This window comes from Tachysurus fulvidraco, chromosome 17 (genome assembly GCF_022655615.1).
Source record: "Tachysurus fulvidraco isolate hzauxx_2018 chromosome 17, HZAU_PFXX_2.0, whole genome shotgun sequence".
Taxonomy (NCBI): domain Eukaryota; kingdom Metazoa; phylum Chordata; class Actinopteri; order Siluriformes; family Bagridae; genus Tachysurus; species Tachysurus fulvidraco.
The window spans coordinates 4,189,125-4,201,783 of NC_062534.1; the positions used below are offsets into that span (position 1 = coordinate 4,189,125).

At 41.0% G+C, this 12,659-nt stretch overlaps 1 protein-coding gene across 9 annotated transcripts in view; it reads left to right on the forward strand.

Moving 5' to 3' along the window:
• Window positions 1–12,659, forward strand: part of rapgef2b (Rap guanine nucleotide exchange factor 2b) — a 107,182-nt gene that overhangs the window by 61,920 nt on the left and 32,603 nt on the right. The window contains exon 1 of one of the 9 annotated variants that reach the window (XM_047802294.1): window positions 8,235–8,506. The exons of the other annotated variants lie outside the window; for them this stretch is intronic. Coding sequence (XP_047658250.1) covers window positions 8,450–8,506 — 57 coding nt within the window. The 5' untranslated portion in view covers window positions 8,235–8,449. Of the gene's footprint in view, window positions 1–8,234; window positions 8,507–12,659 lie in introns of those variants that run through there. 9 annotated transcript variants of the gene reach the window in all.

Here is a 12,659-nt window from a genome sequence, read left to right on the forward strand (position 1 = left end):
AAGGAGTGAAGGAAGGAAGATAAGAAGATGGGTGGGTAGGAGGGAAGGATGGAGGGAAGGAGTGAAGGAAGGAAGATAAGAAGATGGGTGGGTAGGAAGGAAGGAAGGACAGAAGATATGAATGAAGGAAAATTAGAAGATTAAAAGGAAGGAGGATTGGAGGGGAAGGAAAGTAAAGATCAAGTTTGGAAAAAAGAAAAGATTGAAATAGGGAAGGAATAAAGGGATGAATAATAAGGTATATAGGAAGGAAGGACGACAGGAAGGCAAAGACAGGAAGCCAGAAAAACCAACAAGCAGACAAATAAGCGAAGAAAGAAACAAGAAAAAACTCATCACCTAACAAACAACCAGAGAAATGAGGCAGCAAATTATTTAGACTTTAATTCTTAATATTTCAAATATAAAAATGAAAGAAAGTGAACAATCGAGCAAAGAAGAATAAAAATAAACATGGAAACAAGGAAGTAAACAAAAAAAAGAGTAAAAAAATAAATAAATAAGTAATAATAATAATAATAATAATAATAAGATTGAAACCCATATTATCACTCCCTAATATTTTACATGAGAAAACAAGAAGAAGAAAAAAGAAAGAAACATAAAACTAAAAAAAAAAAAAAAAAAAAGTCAAATATTTGTTTGTTATATTTAGGTATAATTTTACATTTAATCATAATGTGAATGAAAAGGTGTGTGTGAGAACAAAAAAAAGAAAAGTAATAAATAAATAAATAAATGAATGAATTAATTAATGAATGAAAGAAATTGCTCAGTGAGCTAATTATTCAATTAATTAATCAATTTTTGTTGTTGTTTTTTTTTTTTTGTAAAATAAAAGCAAAGAACTCCAGGAGTCATATATGAATATATAATACATAAGATGTAAAACTCGCATTTTATAAATTTCATACATGAATTAAGCTTCAGTGGAGTTGTGTACGTGATCACGAACCGTGTTCCTACAGATCAGTTCCGGCTGTGATCCTGAGCTCGGGCCGAGGCTCGGAGGCAGGTGTGCTGGAGGTGAACAGCACTAAGCCAGGAGTTCTGTAGGATCTACAGGAACAAGGTTGCTGATTGGAATCTTAGACCAGTCGATGATTCATTTCCTGCCAGACGGTTGTGCTGTTGTGGCATCTGGCATTGACACGCTGGATGTTTCTTTCAACATCCTTTAAAGCTTTGAGTGTTGAGGCTGTTACACACTTAGTACCTTTTATTATATTAGGATTTGTCATAAATAAGCGGCTTCATTCGAGCCTGTAGGGAGAGAAGAGTGCGGCTTTTAAAATGCTAATGGAAGAATTCGAGTTGGTGTTTATTCTGTCTGAGGTTCTGACATTTTATCTTGTCTGATGCTTTCGCTGTTTTCTCTCTCTCTCTTTTTTTTTTTACTCGTCGTCTTATTAAACAGTTTGATTCAAGGCCTGACTTTTAGCTTAGTCTATTTGGCCTCATATGGTGGTTTTTAAAGGAATTGTTCAGGTCTAATTTTCCTTCTTTGGCCCCAAGTGGGTTCAGTCAGCCAGTACAGGATGATATCCTTGCTCATAGTCAGCAATTTTTGAACAACAGAATATTCTTTCATGTAAGGAGCGTCACCTCGGGGATAGTCTGACCGGTCCTGTTTTATTTAAAGGAAGATGTCAGACACAATTTTCCTTCTATTGTACCAGATACAGTAAGTGAGACGTAGCATTTTTGGTATCTAAGGTTTTTTTTTTTTACACCTGATCTGATAGCTATCCGACGGTAAAAAGACCAGGTCTAAATGCTCTCCGAAACGGTTTCGAGACGGATATAAATCCGATCGCTCAAACCCCTTCAGGAGGAGGTCTGGGACGTGTTTCAGATGAAACTGGACAGGTGTAAATGCATGTGGTTGTCCAAGCCACATACGTCAGCGCTATACTCCTCCCGAACGGAAGTACGTCACTCGCAGGTGACTCGCGAGTCGTGCATCGCGCCAGAAACAAATATGTTTTCCCACCAGCGCTGGCTCCGATCTTTCACCCAGGTGTCTCGTTGGAGCATAAAATGCACTGCTGCCACCAACGAAAATGCAGCAAACAGTAAATGCTGTTTTTTGTAGCAACCGCATACACCAAAGCATGTTCCATTTCAATTACCCCGGAAATGAGGTAAAATATATTTGCATTTTGGGCGGGAGTAGAAAGATCGGATCGATATCCGATTCGCCGAGATGCATTTATGTGGCCTAATGTAAATGGAACGGTTTTAACAAATCAGATAGCTATCGTATCAGAGACAACACATGAAGTGACCAGGTGTAAAAAGGCCCTAATGCAACGTTGGTTGCTAACTGGAACTTAAAACACCTTAAAGTGCTTTGGTTTAAAGGGATTAACCGAACACTAGAGGTGCTTGGCCCCCTTTCATTTACCAGAATAGTTCAGCTCCAGTTTCATTTTTATTTGCCCCAAATGTAAGTCAGTTATGGTGTCCGGTGCAACATATTTTGCCCCATATATAGTCAGTGCGATGAGGCATTTTTGGTATCCAAAGAGCTTAACACATTTTGCTTGCTCCTTTTAATTTAAGGTCAGCCACAGTTTCCTTTCCTTTGCCCCAAATATTCATTCAGTCAAGACATTTTAGGCCACGTTCACACTGCAAGTCTTAACGCTCAATTCGGATATTTTGCTCAGATCTGATTTTTTTGTTTGGCTGTTCACATTACCTTTTAAAATGTGGCCTATATCAGATACCAGTGTGAACAGTTTGCTGTTTCGAACTGACCCGCACGCGCAAACGAACAATAACGACGACGTCACACGCAGCACGCCGTTGCGCTAAAAAGTTAGCGAGGTCATTTCTTTCAAAATGTTTGTGTAATGGCAGCACAGAGACGCAGTGTTTTGAAAATTTTCGGATGTCCAGGGCAACTTTTAATTATTTGATCCATTTTGTAGGCGTAGTCACGTTCCTGTGCATACTCGCCGGCGCATAATTGAGACGGATGTCGATGTAAATTGACAAAAATCTACCTTGGTCGTTCACACTGTGGCCACATAGGAAAAAAATCAGATTTGGGTCTGATTCAGGACCACATATGGAAGTGGTCTGAATCTGATTTGAAGAAATCTGATTTGAGGGTTCACACTACTCCTGAAGAAGTCTGACCTGGTCACTTGACCCCAAAAAAAATCAGATTTTGACCACTTTTACCTGCAGTGTGAACGGGGCTTTAGTGCCCAGGGCAAAATTATATGCTGTCTCATACTGTATTTAGCAAACTTTGGACACCAAAAGTGCTTTGGTTCAATGGGATTAACCTAACAGAAGAAGTGTTTGGCCCCCTTTTATTTGCCAGAATACTTCAAACTTCAGTTTCACTTTTTCCCCCCAAATGTAAGTCATCTCAGGCAGCTTTTGTATACGGTGCGACATCTTTTGTGCCAAACATATCAAGTGAGTATGACTATACCATATCTGGTATATGATGCATTACGGCACGTTTGCTTATAGCTAGCAAAATTTGGACGCAAAATTTTCCAAGGAGTGCTTAGCCATTTTTCAGTTCTCAGAATATTTCAACCCCTGTTTCTTTTCTTTTGCCTCATATTAAAGGCACTTTTAGTACCCAGGACAAAATGTTAAGTAGTGGATGATTATCAGTCTACGATGTAGTTTGTGTGGATTCACTGATCGAGCCTATATACTGTAGCTTCACCAAATCTCGACAATTATTTGCGTATCTGGACCGTATCTTGATGAGAATGTAATCACATGGATACAGACTTGTATTTAAATGCATCACCAGACGGGAAACGGAATTCTGTTTACTGTATCGTGTGAGAATATGCAAATGAGCTCGGAATATTCATTTGTCTTTTAGCGATGTTCCTGATTTTCAGCTCTTTTATGCAAAAGATGGTCGCTGCATCATAAATCTCGCAAATGTTCAGCGCTCCGACTTCGGAAGTCATGGACCTGACGCGTTTTGATGTAATATCGTGAGACGTTAATGTTTTGGATGCGTGATGTGGCTCGGAGAGACAGATGTATTCACATTTCTATCACATCTGGCTAAGATGGTTTATGACATTTGGTTGTACATCTGTTTTAGATACGTCTTGGGTGCATTTACGGTATTTCAGAAGGATTTTATCCGGCATATTCTTTTGGATGTAGATGTACAGAGTATAATTGTCCTCGATAAGGACAATTGATGTCCTTGATGGAAAATGGAGCCGATTAACAGTGATTTCGATAAATTACAATTAAATGAGATGGAACGTATATGGCATGTAGGGAAACTATGATGACAAATTGCAATAGGAGCATAAATATATAAAATATAGATGTGGCGTCTTAATAAACTGGTTATACGGTGATTAAAGCTGTATATGTCACAGTGGTGTGGATGAATACAAGGATGCATATGGATATAGAATTAGAAGTCATTATTCATCACATCTACATTACAGCAGAGTGAAATGCTTTCTTTATACTTTGGAGGTTTGGGTCAGAGCACAGGGTCAGCCATGATACAGCCCACCTTGAGCAGAGTGGGTTAAGGGCCTTGCTTAAGGGCCCAACAGTGGCAGCTTGGACCCTGATTTTCCCATTAACAACCCAGAGCTTTAACCACTTGAGCTACCACTTGTCCTAAATGTTATATAAGGGTAAAGTGCAAAAATGTGCATGTAATGCAAGAGCCCAGACTTTTTTTTGGACTTGCGTCCTATTCGCTGAACCCTGCAGGAAGAAGCTCCTCCTCATCCTCTCTGTATCATCTTGTATCTAGGCCCAAGTCTTAGTAATTTTACAGGCACCGATCATTCATTCATTCGTTCATTTTCTACCGCTTATCCGAACTACTCGGGTCACGGGGAGCCTGTGCCTATCTCAGGCGTCATCGGGCATCAAGGCAGGATACACCCTGGACGGAGTGCCAACCCATCACAGGGCTCACACACACACACTACGGACAATTTTCCAGAGATGCCAATCAACCTACCATGCATGTCCTTGGACCGGGGGAGGAAACCGGAGTAAACCCCCGAGGCACAGGAGAACATGCTAACACACACAATCAAACCCCCAACCCTGGAGGTGTGAGGCGAACGTACCAACCACTCTCTTATTGTTCCAACCTATTACAAAGATTTGATTGGTCATCTGACCATGATCATAAATCCATGATCACATTCCATATATAGTTTCAAAGGTCTTCAGGCACTTTTTGTGACCGATTAAGGTGGCTTTGTCTGCATGCTTATGCACAAGTCAACTGAAAATGCTCACCAGTCCAGTAGGTGGTTGTAGTACGGTATGTTATAAGCTGCTACATTCTATATATCAAGAAAATTGTTCTTATAAGCGTGCATACTGAGTGGTAGAGAATCTGGAATAACCGATTTCCAAATCCTTACTAATTGAAAATGATCCCATTCTAAATGCTTTGTGTGGGCGGGGCTACAGAGATCCGGTTATATAACGAATCATTTAATATACATTTTGTTTTTATTTCCAGCAGTCTAATTAAAACGACGGTAAATAAAACGCTGAAATCGGCTTCTATAGCGTTGACCGTATTGTATCTTGGTGCAATGGTTTGTACTGTACGTGTGTTTCATGTGTAGCTTCTCGATGTCTTTTGTCTTTACCTCATTTGCTCCCTAGCTTATTTTTCCCCCTCTAGCTGTCCTTAGCTTAATGTATTCCTTTGTTTACCTCATCATTTGTTTCTCATGTATTTCTTATTACTATGTTAGTCTTCTTATAACGTATTAAGCTGTTAGTGGAATTTACTTTTCTGCTCTTTGTTAATGGATCTTGTGAAGCTTTAGATACATCAAGCCCGCTTGTGTGTATCCGCTCCTATTTTTCTTTCGTTGCATGTGTGTTTTTTTTGTGTCATGTATCGCCGCTGCACTAACGATGAGCCCCTGATAGCCCTCATGCTATGCCTCAGAGATCACATACAGTCATGAGATCAGTCAAATCCCGCGTTTATAAACCCGCCGAACAAGAGCGGGCCAGACCTAATGCTGAAATAGTGTTTGTTCGATTATTTATCACGTCCTGGAAATGATAAAAGCCTCGCGAAGGAAATCTAGTAGTGAAGCAATGATATCTAACATTTATTTTCAGCACTGCGTCGATGATGTATCTGATGTCAATTTAATTCCCAGCAGTCATTCCTGGAAAGCCTTGCGGGTAATAGCAGGCTGTCCCTGGATGGCACCCGGTTGCCACGGTGACGTAATGATGCCGGATGCACCCCCACGGCAGCTGGTGGTTGCCAGGGCGACGGTGCTCGCCGGCCTCGTTTGTCAGGAATTACATCATCGAAGGATGATGTCATCGTAGTAGTGTATTCCCAGAGCGATGTGGGAGGCGTGCCAAAATGGATCTCTTTAATGGCTATCTGATGTCTACTAACCCAGATCGGACCCACACACACACACACACACACACACACACACACACACTCTTTCCATGCGAGGTACTACACTAAGCACTCACCCGATCATAAAGATAGCTATATCGTTGTTGTTCTCCATTTAGCCATAAATAACTATCGACATCCAGCCTTTCTCCATCTTCCAGACATGCTTATTAGTTTTATTTTTTTCCATTTATTGCTACAGTCAGTGCTCATGTCATATCTAAGCATCATATCTCAGATTTATTATATTCTCATATATCTTCGGTTTTATACTCTTGCACCCTAAGTCACATTGATCTGCAAATCTGGCCTCCATTAGTGAAGCGCGTCCCGAGTTCAGCGTCCTTACTGTAATATTTACACCGTGCACTTGTGCTTGATTTTCAATTCTCTCATAAAGATGTCATGGGTGAATATATTGTGCTTCCCGTCGGCCTGTAAAACGCAGCCTGATTGATCTCTAGTGTTAATGAGGCCGTGTTTAGCTGGCGTACAGTAAGTCAAGCGGGCAGACGCGGCCTTTATCCATTGTTCAGTTCTTCCTTTGTTATTTAAAAGCTTGCCTGTGTTATCATATCAGGGGTAAAGGGGTGAGACGGCACATCAGGGCTTTTTCTCTATCTGAAAACAAGAGCCTCCTGAGGGAATAGTGCACTTTGGGGGTGTGTGTGGGGTGTGTGTGTGTGTGGGCTTCATGGGACACATGCGTTGAATGAAGCACATTTTCCACCTCTCTCTTTTTTCCTTTATTTTTATTTCTTCATTTCTTTTCTCTTTCTGCACTCATTCTGTCCTGCTCTTTTTTACTTTCAGCATCTCAACATCTCTTATTCGCACTTGCATTCTCTTTTGCACTCCTTCTTTCCTTACAACCCGTCCAGGAAATGGCTGTACTCCACGGTTGCCATGCCAACTGCCTGCAGCCCGGGTGGTGTGCGGCGGGAAGCGTGATAATGACATTACTCTCGCAGGGCTAAGTGCGCTCATCCTTCACTTCTCTCGCTCGGTCTCACTCTCGCTCTTTTCCCAAATCCTTTCTATTCCTGTCTTCACTTCCTTTATCTATTTATCCCTTACTCCTGCACCCCAACCTCTCTCTCTCTCTCTCTCTCTCTCTCTCTCTCTCTCTCTGTGTATATGTGTATGGGTGTGTATACGTGTGTGTGTGTGTGTGTGTGTGTGTGTGTGTGTGTGTGTGTGTGTGTGTGCGTGTGTGTGTGTGTGTGTGTGTGTGAGAGAGAGAGAGCAAGAGCGAGAGAGCACAGAATAATACGTACCAGCGGTGATTCTCCTTGCATCACCAAGTGTGCAGGGGGGAGGCTTTGGAATAGAAAACTCCTCCCTCTTCCCATCTCTCTCCCACACACACACACACACACACACACACACACACACACACACACACACCATGCACAAATTATAGTCACACACACTCACTTGTCCCCCTGCTTTGGTTAGAAATGAAGCAGCGGTGTTTAACAAAGGCGTCCTGGATGCTTGAGGCTGGCTCACTGTTTTTCACCTGACCTAATGGTGCGTAAGTGTGTGTGTGTGTGTGTGTGTGTGTGTGTGTGTGTGTGTGTGTGTGTGTGTGTGTGTGTGTGTGTGAGAGAGAGAGAGAGAGAGGCAGTAAGATAGAATCAGAAGGGGAGGGAGAGAATGTGAGCGAAAGTGCTGTCAGCCATTTTTTTCCTCTCCCTGCCTCATTTTTTTTTTCCTCCTCCTTTTTTTCCCTTGCTCCTGATTGGTGGATGAGATTTAGCTAATTACCTCCAGCGTCGTTGATGTTCCATCTCTCTGCTTGTTTTCTTTGCATCCTGGATGGATGGATGGATGGATGGATGGATATGTGCGACGTGCAGCTGGAGAGTGCTCCGTGAGAGCCTGAAGTCATAGCATCCGGAAGGTTCTTCGGAGATAGAGCTAGCGTGTGTGTGTGTGTGTGTGTGTGTGTGAGAGAGAGAGAGAGAGAGAGATAGCAGGAGCGAGCAGGATGCTAAAATTTCGCTGCGCTCCTGCGCCTCCATTATGAAGCCATTAGTGAGCGGCGGCCATGGAGTCTCCAGCCAGGCTGATAAAAGCCCTGTAAGTATCGACCTTCGACTGCCACTGATCAGATTAACATGCTTCGCTGAAGGAGCGATGGATGGAGTCGAACAGATGGATGGATGAAATGATGGATGGATGCATGTATGTTTTTAGATGGCTGGTTGTGTGATTCGGTGGTCATGGAGATTTGTGTTTGTATGTGGCTCCGTGTAAAGCTGCATTTAAATGCATGCTTTTGTGTGTGTGTGTGTGTGGGGGGGGGGTTAAGTATATCCTGCTGGTGCATGTATAAGTAGGTTTTTTCAACTAGAACCAATTAATCTCATTTGTCCAATGGTTGTGTAATGTGTGTGTCCCTCTCTCTCTCTCTCTCTCTCTCTCTCTCTCTCTCTCTCTCTCTCACACACACACACACACACACACACACACACACACACACACACACACACACACAGCTGCTAGCTGGAGCATGCTTAGGTAAGGGTACTGTGTGTCAAGAATATGAAGACAGGTGTGTGTGTGTGTGTGTGTGTGTGTGTGTGAGAGAGAGAGAGAGAGAGAGAGAGAGAGAGACTTGAAACCATAAGGTGTGTGTGTTGTTTGCTGATAGCTTCTTGATATTCACCAGTTGGTTAAGTGTGTCACTGGTGACTGTGTACACACACACACACACACACACACACACACACACACACACGATACTGAATAGATTCACCCCATTTGTCCACGTTAACTGTTTAGATTTCTTTTTTTTGTTTGTTTTTTCATTTTGCTCTCCAACGCTAACACTTATACCTGCTTATAAACTAGATTCAGCGACTAGGATCTGCTGTGTGTCACCACAGACTTCCTGTCAGACTCCCATTGGCTGTAACACTCTTCTTGCTACTAGCTGTAGATGAGCTCACACTGTGCAATTCATTCATTTCTGGGGGAAAAATAACAAACAGATAAAATTGCGTCTTTAAGCTGATTGGCGGTTGTTGCCGAGCCACTAAATGAGTCAGAGATTAAGAGTTAAGGACTAAAACATTGTAATGAGACAGATTTCTTTATTATAGTTATTGAAACTATAATTTAAATATAATATATTTTAAAAATTAAATGTGTACAAAAATGTAGCTTAGGTTGAAATAGTGAAGGGTTTCTTTAAGCTGTATGGCTTCTTGTGCCTTAAAGTGTGTGTATGTGTGTATTTGTGTGTGTGTATATTTGTTTGTGTGTGTCTGTGTCTGTGTGTGTATTTGTGTGTAGGTGTGCAATTGTGTGTGTGTGTGTAGGTGTGTATTTGTGTGTGTGTGTATATTTGTTTGTGTGTGTCTGTGTCTGTGTGTGTATTTGTGTGTAGGTGTGTATTTGTGTATGTGTGTGTATATTTGTGTGTATGTGTGTGTATATTTGTGTGTATTTGTGTGTGTGTATATATTTGTTTGTGTGTGTCTGTGTCTGTGTGTGTGTATATTTGTGTGTGTGTGTCTGTGTCTGTGTGTGTATTTGTGTGTAGGTGTGTATTTGTGTATGTGTGTGTATATTTGTTTGTGTGTGTCTCTGTGTCTGTGTGTGTATATTTGTGTATGTGTCTGTGTATTTGTGTGTGTGTATATATTTGTGTGTCTGTGTGTGTGTGTGTGTGTGTGTGTGTGTATATTTGTGTATGTGTGTGTGTGTGTGTGTGTATACATTCATGTCTCTATAGAGTTGTTTCTCTTTCCACTTTTTATTCCTGAGGAACATTTTGGCTTGATGTAGGTGTTGCCTTTTCAGTTTAAGAGAAAGCATCGCAGTCAGAGCTGTGTCTCTTATTTTCTTCCAAATTTCTTTCCCTTCCTGCATCCAAAACTCTGATCATTTATTCTGTTCATAGAGTCCTAGTATACATTTCTAAAGTTTATTATGCAAGTTTTAAGTTACGTTAGAGTTACGTAAGTTAAGTTCATTACGTGTTGTCAACTTACAACTAGCATTTGTTCATTTTTTTGTTTTGTTCAAAATTCTAAAAACTAATTTTTTTTTTTTAATCCAATCGATATTTTTTCACTCTGGTGTCAAGCAAGTTAGATCGCTGGATTGATTAGGACTTCAGGAATTGGATAAATGCCTCCTAATGTTAAATTAACTGAACACTGATTTTCAGTTCAAAAAGAATTAAATGAAATTTGTGAATAAAATCTGTGCTCTGTGTTGACATAAAAATCATGTATATATAACCTAAGCCTAAGGAAACAAAAAAAAAAAAAGTTAACCAAAACTCCAGAGTAATAAAAATATGATGTTTCTCATTATCAGCCAACATTTTACCTCAGAAACTGAAAATCATAATCACTACAATGAACAAGTCCAATACACACCCAACTATTGTTTTATTTATTTGTTTGTTTTCCTATTTATGTTCAGTCAGTTTACATGAGATTAAAAGGAACCTGGCTTAGCAACATTAGCGTGTCCTTTAAAACGGGACCTAAATCTATAAAAGTGCTGCAAAGGCAATTAATCCAGCCAGGTCTGTCAATGGGTTTGTTTTCAACAGGGGAAAATGAGCTAATTATGGAACGGCCGAACGGCTCCTCTGTTAGCATCGATTTAGCGGTGTGTAACACAGCCTTTTAACGTTAGCATGCAGCGTTACATGTTTTCGTACTGGTTCATTGCTTATAATGGGTTTTAACCGGTTCGATTAAACTTTGAGACCCTGTCAGCCATCCATCCACTGGTGGTCTGTCTGGAGAGTTTTGTGCTTTCACTTGTGATGTTTATGTGAAGTTTGTTCGTTTCTATTGACCAGTTTGTTTGTCGAAATTGTCCATTTTTTCACGGCATCTAGTTCTTCATAATGCTCAAATTATCACTGGGAAATTTTGTTGAAATCTTTTTGCTAGTTTGCTGCTTGCTAGTGTGAAAGCAAGCAAGTCAGAATGTTACAAAGATCACAAACTGCGATTTTGTAGGAATTTCTATGTTTATACTGTAGTCATTTTGGTCACCTTGCTGTTTTAATGGAGTCGCTGATATCGGTCTTTACCAGTGTTTAAACATTATGAAACGTATGTGGTGTTTATGCATATGAGGATATCTGCTCTGTTTTTATGTGACTCCCTGCTGAACTGCTTTAATCTCTTGATCCCCTCGGCTCAGAAAAGTGAGAGGCCCCTGGAGTGTTGCTAAGGCTTATGGGATAGCTGTGAAGCCTTTGGTCCTCCAATGTCAGCCGTTTTTTTTTTTTTTTATAATAAAACACACATTTGTACACACACACACACACACACATCACAGCATGCATTTTGTACTTTTAAGTACACCAGTTCTCTAGTAATGTAGGTCTTCATGAATCAAGCTGCTTATAAGCTGGGTGTGTTTAAGTAGGGATTTGCGATTCTTACAGGAAAACGCTGCCTCGTACACATTCGCGTTAACTTTCAGCTTTTTAAAATGCCAACTTTGTGTCCAACATGTCTCTAGACACCTGCTGTAGTTGATCAGCTGAATTACTCTCATCTTTTCTTCCTGAAACTGTAAACGAGACACAACAGAATTGCTGTTCCTGGCTTCCATCTAATCACTGATTTACTGGCCAAGCTCGAGAGAGAAGCATGTGTCCTCATTACCATCAGTCTACCCACATAGAGACAGGAAAAAACAGTCACTCTCTTAGTCTGGGGAAGGCATTTTGTTGGCATGATTTGAGTCCACTCGTTCCAGTTAGACGGAGGCTTCACTGCAAGGTAATACGATCTCTTTTTTCATCCTGATGAAGCATTTCTATCCTCGTAGGAGTGGTCTAACAGGATGACCCCATCCACAAGGCACAAGGCAACACCGAATGGTTTGATCGGGACAACAGTTATGTAAATCACACATGATGAGCTTCACAATCATCGAGCATATATAAGGTTTTAGAGAAGCTCTTTCCATCACCATCATCAGCGCACTAACTGAGCGAAGCACTTACCTGAAGACTCCATGCCATTAAAGTTGTTCCAGCTGCTTGTGGTGGCCATGGCGTATCTTTTCTTTAATTTATCACTTGTCTAAGTGTCCATTCTGTCCCTTAATCCAGCTTTCTAATGCCACATCCAGGTCACTTTTACTCCTAATATGGCTTTCAGGTGTGGTGTAAAACAAAAGCGCTAACCATCCATGGCCAGGAGTCCAAGTGAATACAATTGCCTGTGTTTACTAGGTGGAATGGCTG